Source organism: Pseudochaenichthys georgianus, chromosome 3, assembly GCF_902827115.2.
Source record: "Pseudochaenichthys georgianus chromosome 3, fPseGeo1.2, whole genome shotgun sequence".
NCBI classification, from domain to species: Eukaryota; Metazoa; Chordata; class Actinopteri; order Perciformes; family Channichthyidae; genus Pseudochaenichthys; species Pseudochaenichthys georgianus.
The window spans coordinates 41,601,070-41,616,225 of NC_047505.1; the positions used below are offsets into that span (position 1 = coordinate 41,601,070).

General features: G+C 43.5%; 1 protein-coding gene across 2 annotated transcripts in view; it reads left to right on the forward strand.

Moving 5' to 3' along the window:
- The first annotated feature begins 7,605 nt into the window (after positions 1-7,605).
- Positions 7,606-15,156, forward strand: part of dld (deltaD) — an 8,492-nt gene continuing 941 nt past the window's right edge. The window contains exons 1-12 of one of the 2 annotated variants that reach the window (XM_034103631.2): positions 7,606-8,056; positions 8,160-8,459; positions 9,140-9,200; positions 9,953-10,210; positions 11,527-11,587; positions 11,692-11,822; positions 11,929-12,098; positions 12,363-12,579; positions 12,669-12,842; positions 12,950-13,688; positions 13,823-14,102; positions 14,401-15,156. The exon at positions 14,401-15,156 is cut by the window's right edge and continues 941 nt beyond it. In XM_034103631.2, coding sequence (XP_033959522.1) covers positions 8,003-8,056; positions 8,160-8,459; positions 9,140-9,200; positions 9,953-10,210; positions 11,527-11,587; positions 11,692-11,822; positions 11,929-12,098; positions 12,363-12,579; positions 12,669-12,842; positions 12,950-13,688; positions 13,823-14,102; positions 14,401-14,406 — 2,451 coding nt within the window. In that variant the 5' untranslated portion in view covers positions 7,606-8,002 and the 3' untranslated portion in view covers positions 14,407-15,156. The remainder of the gene's footprint in view (positions 8,057-8,159; positions 8,460-9,139; positions 9,201-9,952; positions 10,211-11,526; positions 11,588-11,691; positions 11,823-11,928; positions 12,099-12,362; positions 12,580-12,668; positions 12,843-12,949; positions 13,689-13,822; positions 14,103-14,400) is intronic. The other variant, XM_034103638.2, reaches the window with a different exon arrangement.

Sequence of the window (15,156 nt, forward strand, 5' to 3'; positions counted from 1 at the left end):
TCACAGTCACCCACACCACAGCACTGAGACTTATCCTGTTAAGGTCTTTAATGACATTAAACACAGATAGTGGCAAAGTTTCAGTAGTATTACTGGAACTCACTACTGTAGTATAATAGGTAATTACACATCTGAGCGACAATCAGGCATACAGAGTTCCCCAAGGCTCTATTCTGGGGCCTCTTTTGTTTAAAATCTGTAAGCTTCCATTGTCTCTTATATTGATTATATATAAAACTAAGTTACCATAACAATTGAGACAACTTTCAAATTTGTATTTTTTACATTAATACATCATTGCATGTTGCATTTTACTCTCATCGAAAAAGCTTTAAAATAGTACGTTTAACCTAAACGTATGCAAATGTATGGTTTCACTCGACAAGAAGTGTCTTAAAGACTGCTTTCTGAAAAGTAATCACAGCTGTCTGACTAATGTAGTGTAGTAAAAATAACAATATTTGTTTCTGAGATGCAGTCGAGTATAAGCATAAGTACTTTGGTAAATGTACTTAGTTACACTTCAGCACTGCACACGCTTTAAATTCATGCCCCTATATGTGAACACAATAGACCAGAGGTGGAGAGGGGTTTATATAATCCTGCATCCCATTTTCAACAGTCAGTGTTTGGGTCTGTCGCCTATTCACGTTGTATCTTTTCAACTTCCTCCTCCTCCTACACTGACTCTTCCTTCTCCTCTTCCATCTCCTCCCCCCTGCTGCCTCCCCCACTCCTGACCAAAGCTTGACTCAGGAGAAACAGAGGCAGATGTTCCAGGAGCACACGACTGCCCTCAGCCCTCCCCCAACCCCTCCCATTTGTACTGGATCAGCAGTTAACCCCCGGAAAGAATTGACCATACAAGCACGCACACACACGTACAAAGAACACCGCTGCACAAATCTGTACTGGCTCAACAGTTGTCCAACTGAATGAACAACACACACACACACACACACCAAGTGCTGTCCAAATCCCGTCAGTGTCGCTGATAGTAGCCACCTCGGGGTCAGGCCTGGTGTCAGCGTCCAGGGCCGAGGGTCTCTCTGGGCAGCTGGCCAGGCTAATCCTGCTGCTGGAGGCCACTGGTTCTCAAACTAAAGGCCAAGGACCCCCGGGGGGCCACAGGGCAGGGATCTCAGGGAGCAGGGAGTGTGCGATTTGTTCAAAATGCAGGCTTTTTTGTTTGTTTGTTGGCTTGTTTTAAGCCAACATCACACATTACATTTCTTGGTGAAGCAAGACTTTAACTGTGATAACAATGTTATGTGGGAAGATTGCTTAAAAATATTCAATTTGATGTCCCAAAAGACATAGAAAAAACAGCATATCCTCAAATTAGAGGTTTTAAAACTAAGTTTGTTTGGCAATGTTGCTTAATCAGTTACCTTAAATTATTAAAAACACAGATTTAATGTAAGAATGGAACATGCAGATGAATAAAACACATGTCAAAGTGGGCAAAATATGTTTATGTTGAAACTATTCACAGTTATTAAAGATGGGGGACCCTGATGTAAACAAGACGAAAGTCTTTCTCTGGTCTGCATCCCCTTAACAATTGTGTGTATTGAGCTGTGCTGTATTGTACCCATTCTGCAATCTGTTAATACCATTTTCAATCAATCAATCAATCAATACATTTAAGAGGAATGCTGAAAATACAGCCAATCTAAAAAGTAAAATGATACCTTAACACAGACTACTTAAATATGTTTTCACTAAATGGACTTCCTATCTTTCATATTCCTGTCAGTATATCATGTCTGTACTGTAACACAGGTATACTACAAGTTTGTGTCACACGTGGAGGCTAACAGGTGGTCTAAGTTGTTACATTCCTGACTGGGATGGTAGGTGTGCTGCCTCAGGTCGCTGTGGCTGTGCTGGGGAGGAGAACCGTGAGTTCAAGGTTTCTGATATGACTGAGATGTTGTTGCTGGGGGAGTCTTAACCATCAAGTTAGCCAGACTCTCCATTTATCATTACCATAAGTGCAGGAATGATCATAATCAACTCCTGCCTATCTATCTATCTATCTATCTATCTATCTATCTATCTATCGACCAATCCATCCACTTTGAATCCAATTAAGGTTCTCAAAATATTGTTATTAACACTATTAAAAATACACAGGTGATAACAGTATATATATGCTTTTGCACTGTTACAGATTTTCTCTGTACCATTTTTTTATTTTACAAAAGACTCTTTGTTTTATAGATGGTGCATTAATATTGCTCTTCTGAATAATTTTTGTCATGATAATTGAGTAATAAACAATCTGATTTTGTGACAGCTCTAAATGCAATGAATCAGACTAATGAAATAAAAAGCACCACAGGAATTTGAAACACTTCTGTAATTGAATATCGGTCTCCATTCAGCCGTCGTCAAACCTTTTCAGTCTAGGGCACACATTAGATATCTCAGTCAGCACCCTGTCTGATTAAAAAACAGTATTATGGTTGTGCTTGTGGGAACCTGATCAGCGTAGACGTGGAGTTAAATTTGTTCTGGCTCAAATTGAATGATCTAGAGTGAACTTTGATTTCTTTAAGTAACTGACCAGACCAAAGGCTGTGTGTGTGTGTGTGTGTGTGTGTGTGTGTGTGTGTGTGTGTGTGTGTGTGTGTGTGTGTGTGTGTGTGTGTGTGTGTGTGTGTGTGTGTGTGTGTGTGTGTGTGTGTGTGTGTGTGTGTGTGTGTGTGTGTGTGTGTGTGTGTGTGTGTGTGTGTGTGTGTGTGTGTGTGTGTGTGTGTGTGTGTGTGTGTGTGTGTGTGTGTGTGTGTGTGTGTGTGTGTGTGTGTGTGTGTGTGTGGGTAGTCGGTGTGATGGCAATATTGTGGTGGTTCCCACGACGGCCATCCATCCATTTCTTGGCACGATCACACACACACGCACACACACACACACACACACACAGGCCATATGGCCACCTCGTACCCCTCGCATGCCTCCACTGTGATTTGGCCCAGAGTCCCATCAAGCAACTAGTAGCATCCCTCTATGGAGGCATTTGGCCTGTATAAAGGGGGAGATAAAGGAGGAAGAGATATAGGAATGACAGATAGAATGGAGAAAGTCATAAAGAGTGGGGATCAGGTGGTAGAAGTGCTCAGATGCTGTATTTCAGTTCAAGTAGAAATACCACAGTCTAAGAATACTCTGTTACAAATAAAAGTCCTGCATTGCAAATGTTACTCAAATAAAAGAACAATGGTATTGGCATCAAAATATACTTAAAGTACCAAAAGAAATTCGACTCATTATACATTTTATAATGATGATTATTGATGCATTCATGTGTTTATCACATATGGTAAACTGTAATGGGGTCGAAGTACAAAGTAGCACAACATTAAAATACTCAAGTACAAAACCCTCAAAACTGCACTTAAGTACTGAACTGGGTGAAGAAGAAATGTAAAAGGAGAGAGACTTTATAGAGAGATAGGGATGAGGGAAGCCATTTGGTAGTTGGTTAGTGTTGTGGTGTTTGGTGAGCAGATGGCCGGGGCTCGAGGAGGGGCGTGTCTTGTCCTCGCGACCCTTCACAAATCACACGGTTTCTCCCCCGAGGGGCTCGCGACTCGCCGTTCAATAAGAATCAATGGGAATTACTTCGCGAGAGAAAGGGATGAATGGGCGGCGGGGCGCGAGACCTCTGCCTTTGTTGTCCCCCTGCGTGTCACAGAGCTCCTGCTCACACACACACACACGCGCACGCGCGCGCGCGCACACGCAGATACACATACACACAGACAATAGGGAAGCACTTCAGTTAAACAATCGACCTCCAGTTAAACAATTTTTTAACCTCACACACACACACACACACACACACACACACACACACACACACACACACACACACACACACACACACACACACACACACACACACACACACACACACACACAGGGGTTGATCAGATGGGAGGAGTTTTTTTTTTACTTTCTGCTGTTTCCTTAAGACACAATTAGACAATCTCCTGGCATAAATTATGTTTTAGGCTAAAATGTCGCCTTGATACTGATAAATGAGGGAGGGAGGGTCACTTTCCATCTCACCATGCCTTTCAGTCAAGCTTTGCTGCAGTAATCGGAAAATGTGTGCCACGTCATGGTGATGAATGACTGATAGTATATTGGCCTAATACAGAGAGGGAGAGAAAGAGCACCAGGACCTCTGAAAGTCGGGATGAGTGTAAATAAAAGGCTTCAAGAGAGGGATTTTACGCCACGCCATTGTACATTGAGCATTGTATGCTATTGAGAAGGGGGCTGAAATCAACTGGTTAAATGAAATGAGCAGCTAGGAGCAGCGTCCTATAGCTAAACACACATACGGGTATCTGGAAAGACTGTGGCAGGCACAGATAATAGTGTTAAAGCTTAAGGTTAAAGGCCTTTCAATCAGCCTCAAGGGGTCTAAAGAGCACATATTGGACACGCAACCACATTAGGAATCTCATTTTTCTATACACTGACCCCAGAGGGAGTTATAGATGGGCAGGGTCATTAAACTTATGCAATGATATAAGAAAACACCAGCTCTATACACAGCAATGCATCAGCAGCACTGTGTGTGTTGACATGATGGACTGAGAGTTATCCATAGGGATAAGCAGTGGTGGATCACATACTTTAGGGGAGACGGGGGTAGTTTGGTGCACACATGTTTTCGGGTCCCTTAGAGATCACCCAAAGAAAGAAACATCCAAATGTTTATGATCTTCATAAGATTCATTTTGCATAATATTGATGATAGTTTAACTGTTAACAATTAATTGTCGCGCAATCATGTGAGCTATGATAATAGGGCACCTGTTAATTGGCAAACTTTTGGTAAGGCTATACTTATCATTATAATAGTTTAGTGTTCTCTGCACCAATACAAAAGTATGTTTACACATGAAGCTATACGTTTTTGTAAAAACTACATTATAATTATTTTTATTTTGAACGGTTAAAGGTGGGGTAGGTAAGTTTGAGAAACCGGCTCGAGATACAGTTTTTGTTATATTCCATGGAATGTTCTTAACATCCCGATAGCAATGAAAATAAATATGAATAAAAAGTAATTACGCATTCATATGAATTAGTTGTTAAAACAATTTTGTTACATTTTTTCAAATGGGCAAATATTGTTGTTTAGGTTCTTAGTTTACCTAAGTCAAGGATCTGACTACTTGTCCACCACTGTGAATGAATGCCTTCTTGAGGGACAGCAACAGACCTAAACATTGATGCTGTGCACAGAGAGCAGCTTCACTTAAAGTTGTTAATCAAGCCCTGTACTCAAGAGGTGGTGTATCACTCTGCAGTCATATGTTTTCTGCGGATGTCACATACCTGCTCCAACACATTAATGAAGAAATCCTTCAGAAAGGAGGCCGTCTCTGGATCTCTGTTACAATGTGTTGTAAAGGGGTTGAGTTGATTGACAAGTGCAGCAGCTAACAATCAGCAACTCCCCTCTCAGCCATAGATAGATAAATAGATAGATAGATGGATAGATGGATAGATAAATACTGTTATTCAAACATATTTTATACTTACTAATTATTATTAATGTTTAAAGAAATGCTATCAATATAGATATATTGATCATCTCAACCTTTGATATCTTAATATAGCAAAAGTGTTGTCTTTTCCTGTAATTCAAAGGTTGCATTGCAGTAAAGTTATATAAGTAATTACATCCCTTTTTCTGATAATTACTTGTAAAAAAAACTGTATGTAATACAGGTGTTAAAACACCAATAGTCAACCATACGATATGGTAATATATATATATCAATCAAGATATTTTGTCAGAAATACATGGTTTTCCTTGCTAAGCTGTATTTTTTAAGTTTAGTTAAATTATAGTTAATTGCCATACTCCTTATTTTATAAATCATAAGTTTATAAACAATTCACAAATCAGAAGAGCACAATGGATTTTGGGTTTTGTTTCACTTTGATGAGAGATGGACAATATTCATGCCATACCAACATCTCCCACAGCCAGGGATAAGCTCATCACAACATCATGCCAACAAGTGTGAATTCTTCACCACATTTTTCTGCGGATACACACTGATATGCAAATTAGACAGTGTGTCTGGAGCCGGTGTTATGTTTCCATGTTAGACTACACACATAGTATTATTTCAGGGACTTATAGTCTATAATGTTGTATCCCTTGTAATTGTATGCATGGGAATGTGATATTTAGTTATCAAACATGTTGTAAGATTACTGTTTATGCAACTGGCCATGCTCTCTCTCTCTCTCTCTCTCTCTCTCTCTCTCTCTCTCTCTCTCTCTCTCTCTCTCTCTCTCTCTCTCTCTCTCTCTCTCTCTCTCTCTGGTGTTGTATTATTGTGGGAGAGCAGGTGCTGCCGTCCCAATTACCATACAGCTGAAAGCACAAAGAAAAAAACTTTACTCCCTCTACGGCTCCCCTCCTCCTCCTCCCCCTCCTTCTCCTCACAAAGTCCCTTAATGACAGCCACGCGAGTGACACACCACCAAGTTTTTTACTGGCTCCACCTAACAGCATGATATAGTCTAAGAAAATCCAGAGGCATGCGGTCAAAAGAGTGGAGGTGTGTTGGCCTGCAGCCAGAGTGTGCGTAATTTCGTGCGTCTTTACGCATAATTTCAAACGTTTCACCTCCTTAAAACTACATAAAAATAGCTGATATTAAATCCAATTTAGGAGTATAAATACAGACCATGTTAATTTTGGTCATCACGATGTAGAGTCGACATTATGGGTGAACTGTAAATTAGTCCAAACCTCTTGGCATACAGTTATATGACAATCCAATTATTTAAGATAAACAAGAAGCATTTAACGATCTGCCATTTTTTTTATTTCTCATTTAATTAGTAGATCAGACCAGCATTTAAGCATTAACACATTATGTAAGATGACATAATACATCACGTAGAGCCGGACTTGACAAGGTGTATTTTAGGACAAACAACTAAGAAAAAAAAAGATAAGGTATTAGGAATAAATCGACTTGTTTTGGGGGTGTGAAAATGTGAAAACCACAACAGGGGTAACACCATAGGAATGTGGCGGAGCAGATGGTCGTTGTAACGCAGTTGGGGCGGCAGGCTGCCGGCTGGCCATGCAGGGAAACAGGCCAGCCAAGGCTCCACCAGCATAACCCCAAATATGAGATGCCACCGTCTCACTGCCTGTGTATAAATCACTTGATGCTGAGATGTGGAGGATTTCGTGCAGAGGTTAAAGAATTTGTCGGAATGTAAATGGGCCATGTTGTGGAGGAGGGAGGCATCAGGGGAAGCAAGGGGTTGTTGCACATTTAACAGCTCACTAGCCATTTGGTCTGTCCCTTTGAGAGAAAGAGAGGAGGGGGGGGGCGGGTTTAGAAAAAGTTGTGTGCACCCCTTCTCCCCCCCCCCCCTCTTCTTTCTTTGTGATGGCCCCGGGGCGGACTTGTGGTGGTGGTGGAGGGAGGGGAAGAAGAGGAGCCGAGGGGCTCATTTGCATCTTATTACCCTTCGCCTGCTGGCCCGGTATAAAACCCTGTGCAGGGCAGGAGACCCATCAGACACACGCACTGTTATCCGAGAGAGCGCCACAGAGACACGGATATTTAGCATCAGCATATCATTATCAATCAAGTGGGAAAATAAACAAGGCCGTCGAGATATTCATCCTACAGCGATTGACTGGAATTATATTTTCATCGAGGATTTCATTCACGCTTCTCCAAGGGGATCCTTCCGCTGAGGATTACTTTACACTGTAAAACTTTTTTTTCTCGCTCTGTCAAAAACTCGTGCCTCGTATGGACTAATAAAGGGGCAGAAGACAGACGCACCACAGAAAAAGTTTCACTTCATCCTCCCTCACCTTGACTGTGACATATCGGGAAGGTTTTTTAACAAAAACACTTTCTCCATGAGTGTTTGATCCGGGCTACGGACTTGTGCAGCTTTCACTGCTTGTTGAAGGGCTGTCAACACAATGGGACGCCTGTGTCTGCTACTGGTTGTCACTCTCTCCTCACTCACCTGCCAGGTAAGTTCAACAAGAGTATGATAATGTGTAAAGCTATTAAGTTGTGTGTGTTTTTGCACACTTTTATGGCTTTCTCAAACACACTGCTGCTTGTGTGTTTTAGGTGTTGTGCTCCGGAATGTTTGAGCTGAAGTTGCAGGAGTTTCTAAACAAGAAAGGGATACAGGGGAACTCAAACTGCTGCCCCAGAGGCTCTGCTCAGAGCCAACACCAGCAGTGTGAGTGCAAGACTTTCTTTCGGGTTTGTCTGAAGCACTACCAGGCCAATGTCTCCCCCGAGCCTCCCTGCACATACGGCGGGGCTGTGACTCCCGTCCTCGGCTCCAACTCTTTCCAGGTGCCGGAGACCAACGCGGAAAGCTTCACCAACCCAATCCGATTCCCCTTCGGTTTCACATGGCCGGTAAGACCTCTAATGATCATGCATTACTGTATCTCTGCCCCCATGGGAATCACTTCTTGCTAATTACTGTATAATGTTCACTTATTATGCATTTAATTGATAGTTTTTACTGTGATATATGTCATGTGGTCTGCATTATGATGTTTAAGGAGTATAACTGTGAGACTGTGAAGTTATTATAGTCTTATTCCAGTGGGACACATTAGCTTTGAAGAGTGCAAAACGCAACAGATGCTCCCAAACTCAACACTTGTGAGGGTCTTTGTCAGCACTGTGTGAGAGGGGCTATTGTAGTATTTCTGTGCTCTTTGGTAGGATAAAACGGGGAGGGGAGGAGGGCGTGTGTGTGGAGTAGGAGGGGGGGGGGGGGGGTGTTTTCACCAAACGCTCCTCTCCTCCGACCAGGCGTGGTGGGGAAATTAACATCCTCTGAGTTGGCACATCATTGGCAGCGCAGCGTGAAATTCCGCCTCGTTTGGTTTTACGGCAGTGTCAGAGTGTGATAGTAGCAGGGGTGTGAAAAATGAACAGGTAGTAGCCCTTATTAGGCCCCTAATCAACACGGGAATTAGGCTGTGAAGTTTATTGGGAGGCCTCCTATGGCCCTTTGCTGCTCTGCGGAGGGAGGGAGCCTACAGGCCGAGCAGCTGTTGACTCTCTCTCTCTGTCTCTCTCCTCAGGGGACGTTTTCACTGATCATTGAAGCCTTGCACACTGACTCCCTGGACGACCTGGCAACAGGTGGGTGGCAGCCAGAGAAGGCACCAGTGTAACTCAAAGACAGGCCATAAGGCTAATAATGGCTTTGTTTTCTTTCAGTAGCATGTTTTTCATAAAGTGCACACTCAGGGCGACATGGAGTTTGATTAATATTTTAGATACATTCTGCCTACACTCCTAATATGACCAAAATAAACACTTATCTTCTACAAATATATAAGTAAATGACATGTTATATTATTTATCTAGCCTTTTACTTATGAGCATGTCAATCTTAAGATTTCAGTATAAAGGTCTTTATATGTGTCAAACTTTTCTACACCTGGAGGTTTGTTAAACATCTCTTAGGATAAAGACCACCCACAGTTTCTGCAGGTGCCAGTTAAGATTAGCCCCTGCAGTGTAATATTAGTTGTTGTTATCTTTATATCCTGCTCTTATCACTGCATTAATGATGACTAACTGACCACATCAGTGTGTGTGGTCACTGGTGGTCACCAGGTGAAAAAAAAGTTGAAATCAGACAGCAGCATCCTGCTGTTTACTGTCTTTAAACAATTTAAAAGTATTACCGGCAGTAAACCATGCACCTCCAAACATGAGTGACTGTTTTTTATCATATATCTAAATATAGAAAAGAAAAACAAATTATATAATAAATCATTTATGACAATGTCTGCTCTCATATCACACCTGTTCTGCAGAACATTCAATCATAACACTGACAGTAACAAGATATGACCAATAACAAGCTGTGTCGTTGCCCTTTGCAGACAATCCTGAGCGCCTGATCAGCAGGACCACCACTCAGCGTCACCTCACTGTGGGAGAGGAGTGGTCCAAGGATATGCAGACAGGCGGCAGAACCGAGCTGCGTTACGCTTACCGTTTCCTGTGTGATGAGCACTACTACGGCGAAGGCTGCTCCGTCTTCTGCCGACCCAGAGACGATGCTTTCGGCCACTTCAGCTGCGGCGAGCGCGGAGAGATCATATGCAACTCTGGCTGGAAGGGAGCGTACTGCACTGAACGTGAGTTAGCTTGCTATTTAATCAAACTCTCAATCATTCAGGCTCCATGGAGCAACATGAGGACCTGCCTTAAATAGGAGATAAGAGTGAACCGTTGTATGATTGCCCTAGTTAATATTTAAGTTCTCTGGCAGCTGCTTGTGGGACAGATAAGCTGAAGGGGCAGGACCGTTATGAGGTGCTGCTGTTTACATAAAGCTTCTCATCTCAGAATACTTCTAAGACAGCACTCACTATTGGCTCAAGAGTGTTGTATGCAAATCTCAGAACTATGAGCTTCAAACTAATACCAATGAGGAAAAGGATTTCTGAAAAGTTTATAAATTACTTCTCAGAGTTAATCACTGGCCTGTCTTCATTGTTGAGGGACTTTTTCTATCTCCTAATGCGGGGCCCGTGTGCAACAGGCGTCAGTTAGTTATCCCATAGCACCAGAGGCCTCCTTTCTAATGAGCCGCAGTGGCTCCTCAGTAATTCACACGCCGCGTGCCTTCCATTAGACCACTGGGGCCTCCTCGCCCCAAAACCTCCTCCCCGATTGGCCAAGTGGGGGTCCTGTATTGTTGCGGCCCGGGCCGGTGATTGGCCGAGCGGGGTTGTGTATTGTTGTGGAGGGGGCAGCTGCTCGGTGAGAGGAGACAATGGAGCAGCTGTCTGGTGGTTAGCTCCACACAGACCAGCTGGCCCTGGGGGGAGGAGGAGGGGAGTGAGGAGAGACGGGAGGAGCGGAGGAGGGAAAGGATGAATGTAGAAGAGGAGAGGAAGAAGACAAGAGAGGGGAAAGGTTGATGGAAGAGGAAGGGAGAAGAGGAGGATGAGAAATAGGAGGGGAGAGAGGGAGGAGAAGAGGAGAGGGGCCAAGGGTGAGAAAAGGGACTTCTGACCCACAGTCAAGGGGAGAAAGGATGCTTTGTGTGGGATGCTTTTGTGTTGGTGAGCCACCATGTTAAAGGAGAGGGCTTGTTGGCTGGTTCCCCCGTTTGGTGACCGAAGCTCCCTTCAGGATGTTGAAGCTGAAATGTAACCTTTCCAGGAACTTCTTCAGCTTTGTAGATACCAATATTCCAGCTGATCTAATGACCCTGAAGTGAAGCAACAGGCGTCTGTCTGTTTTATTAGGTCTTTGTGACGAGACTGTAGACAGACAGGTGAGCAGCTTAACACATTTGAAAGGCAGACAAACATTAAGGCAGACAGGCAGGCAGCAGATTGAAAAGGCCCTTCTGAATGGAAGACTGAAGGAGGGCAAACATGTGTTTGTTTCCAATGCTGGATTCCCCGATATTCACCTGTCTCTATCTGTTTCCTCCCTGCAGCGATCTGTCTTCCTGGCTGTGATGAAGAACATGGATTCTGTGAGAAACCTGGAGAGTGCAAGTAAGTAACGCAGACAATACAAATGTAACGCTATATCTGGGAGTTTCTTAGACAGATCATAAACACAAAGAACGTTATTAACAGTATTTAATTGATGTTCCCAGGTGTCGCGTGGGCTTCAGTGGGCGTTACTGTGACGACTGCATCCGTTACCCAGGCTGCCTCCATGGCACCTGCCAACAGCCGTGGCAATGTAACTGCCAGGAGGGATGGGGCGGGCTCTTCTGCAACCAGGGTGAGTTTACTGAGAGATTTACTACTTTGTTGGCATTAAATCAGCCCTTTTTGTTAACACACATTTGCTGTGTAGTTTATTAATGTTGCGTCTTGATTTCTTTCAGATCTGAACTATTGTACGCACCATAAGCCCTGTGTAAATGGAGCCACCTGTACCAATACGGGTCAGGGCAGCTACACATGCTCCTGTCTGCCTGGATACAGCGGAGCCAACTGTGAGATTGAGGTCAACGAATGTTCAGGAAACCCCTGTCGCAACGGAGGCAGCTGCACTGTGAGTATTAATCAAAATGTTGATAAAAACAATCATATTCATGGGAACAAGAATCAGACAAACATCTGCACAATGTGTTAATAACATTTGCTAGAAATGTTGTGCAGAACTTTTGACAAAACGTGAAGAATATGTATATTCAAATTTATTTCAATTTTCTGCATGACCTTATTAAACTTTCTGTTAACGTTTATTTCCCTGTTGATATTCAAACCTGAATACAAGCCTGTCTGTAACCATCGTTTTTCATTATTGCCAATATAGGACAACGATAACGGCTATAAGTGCACCTGCCCACCTGGTTTCTATGGAAAAAACTGTGAATTAAGTGCCAACACCTGTGCCGACGGGCCTTGCTTCAATGGCGGGCGTTGTGCTGATAACCCTGAGGGCGGTTACTTCTGTCAGTGTCCGATGGGATACGCTGGCTTCAACTGCGAGAAGAAAATCGACCACTGTTCCTCCAACCCCTGTTTGAACGGTGCGTTGTATTCTGTGTTTCTGTTGAACAATCAAACCTAAATCTATAACAAATATTTGGAGACTAATCCCCTGTCTTTGCCTCTGCAGGTGCAGAATGTGTGGATCTGGTGAACTCCTACATGTGTCAGTGTCTCGAAGGGTTTTCAGGCCTTAACTGTGCGGACAGCAGCAGCCTCTCTGGAAACTGCCTGTCCTTCCCTTGCGATAACGGAGGGACTTGTCAGGAGGGAGTGAACGGCTACACCTGTACCTGCCCTCCAGGTATGACAGCACTCCACATATATGCCTTGTGGGATTACAATAATTAGATTTCATTTTAGTTTCATATAAGTTTTTTTCTAATATCTTAAACTCTGCTCCCTCTGTAGGATATACTGGTGAGAACTGCAGCTCCCCCATCTCCCGCTGCCATCACAACCCCTGCCACAACGGAGCCACCTGCCATGAGCGCGGCGGACGCTACGTCTGCGCCTGTGTGCCGGGATATGGGGGCCACAACTGCCAGTTCCTGTTACCTGAGGTCCCCAAGGGTCAGCCGGTTGTGGACGGACCGGATCGCCGTTATTCTTCTCCAGAGAGTGAAAATGTTGAAGATGAGGAGGATGACGACAGCGGATTCCCCTGGACAGCAGTGTGTGCCGGCATCTTCCTCGTTCTGGTGATCCTGATCGGCTGCTCGGTGCTGGTGGTCTTCGTTCGGGTCAAGCTGCAGGACAGGCAAAGTCACCACGGCGACAGTGTCCACAGCGACAGCCACGAGACCATGAACAACTTGACGACCACCAACAACTGCCTCCGCAGTGACTTGGGAACCAAGGAATTGGGCCCTATGATGACAACATCGATTAAAAACAACAACAAGAAGGCAGATTACCATTCGGACCTGGCCGGGTCACTGGGGGGTCTGAGTGGTATCAGCGGACTCAACGGATCGGAGAAGAACGGCTTTAAGAGTCGCTACTCCAGCGTGGAGTATAACCTGGTCCACGAGGTGCGGTCTGAGGAGCTGCCGCTGTGTAAAGAAGAGCAGCGTGAAGAGCCAGAGGTCAAATGTGAGATGCTGGACGAGTCTCACTCAGAAGAACAGTGCAGAAAGAGACAAATCAGGTACATACTAACTATATTTAAGACTGCTTGGACATTTAGTTTTGTGCATGCCTCAAAATGCATAGCCTAAATTAAATAGTGTTGTGTGAAGGATGTCTTTTCCTAAACGGTTTGTGTTCTTCTTTGTCCCACAGCAGCGCATCAGAAATGAATCAAGTAGAAGAGTCACCGAGCTGCAGTGAAGCAAAATATCAGTCATCCAGTGAACTGAACAATCACGCAGCAAGTGAACTCAAATACCAGTCCTGCAGTGACATCAAATACAGGTCAACCTGTGACGTCAAATACCAGTCCAGCAGTGATGTTGACTACCACAATCTTAGTGACAACAGGTACCAGTGTACCAACGACACCAAATACCAGTCCGTCTACGTCATGTCGGACCAGAAAGATGAATGTATCATCGCTACAGAGGTGAGAACACACACAAAAAGAAATGGGCAGCTCCGTTATTTACTGAATTGTATTACATGTTTTAAACACCATAATACTCTGGAAATTAGTTGACTGAAGTAAAAATACAATTTGTTAATAGACTTTAATGCAGCATTGTGCGTTATTCATATAAAGTACCTTTAACAAGGCCTGAAAAAAAACGATATATAAAAAATGGGTTTAACAATAATTAACTATAAGGAGTTTCAACTGTATAGTAATTGATTGCAACTTTCTGCAGCATACCAAAATCAGATTTTTCCTCTCTGTCTCACAGGTATGATACCAGACCAGTTGCCTGTGGTCGGTCCACACACAGCCCTGAGCAGTAGAGCTCAACTTGTCTCTGGGAGGTTTTACTCCTGCTGTTTGCTGCTGTTCCCTGGGATTTACCGGAGGACTTTGAGCCAAGGTGCTACTGAGCCAGTGCGTCAGAGTCAGTAACGACTTGGCAAGGACTTAGTACTACAGTAGTACTACGGGTGAATACTTGACGTTGTTGACCTGGAATGGATGTAAGGTGTAATGCTGACTCAGTGCTTTGGATGAAGCACAAGTACAAATGTTGTAAAGAAGATTTACTGCTCGTACCTGGATGAACTATGGAGTATCGACTTGGATGTTGACCGATGATATTGTAGTACCTTTGAAGTACTGATTGAATGAACAGTGTAGTACCTTGGAGTACTGAGAACTTTTGAAGTACTGTTGTACTACTGTTATGTGTTGTGGTTTTACAATTCAGTGTAAAAGCTATTGATATTGGACAGTTCATGTTCTGTGCAGTGCTGCTGAGTGATGCTATGTTCACAATACAAGCAACAAAAGCAACAGTATCTCAGAAACATTGCTAAAGTGTTGCCCGAGCCCTGGTAGTAATCTGGGTAAATACAGGTTTTCTTCAATTTTTAGAGGAAAGGAGATGGTGAAATAAAAACAGATGATTGGTTTACGGCATAAAAAATAGAAAATGTACCTGATTAATTTTATCCTAATGCTTTTCGCTCGTACTTGAAACGTAGCATAAGTATGA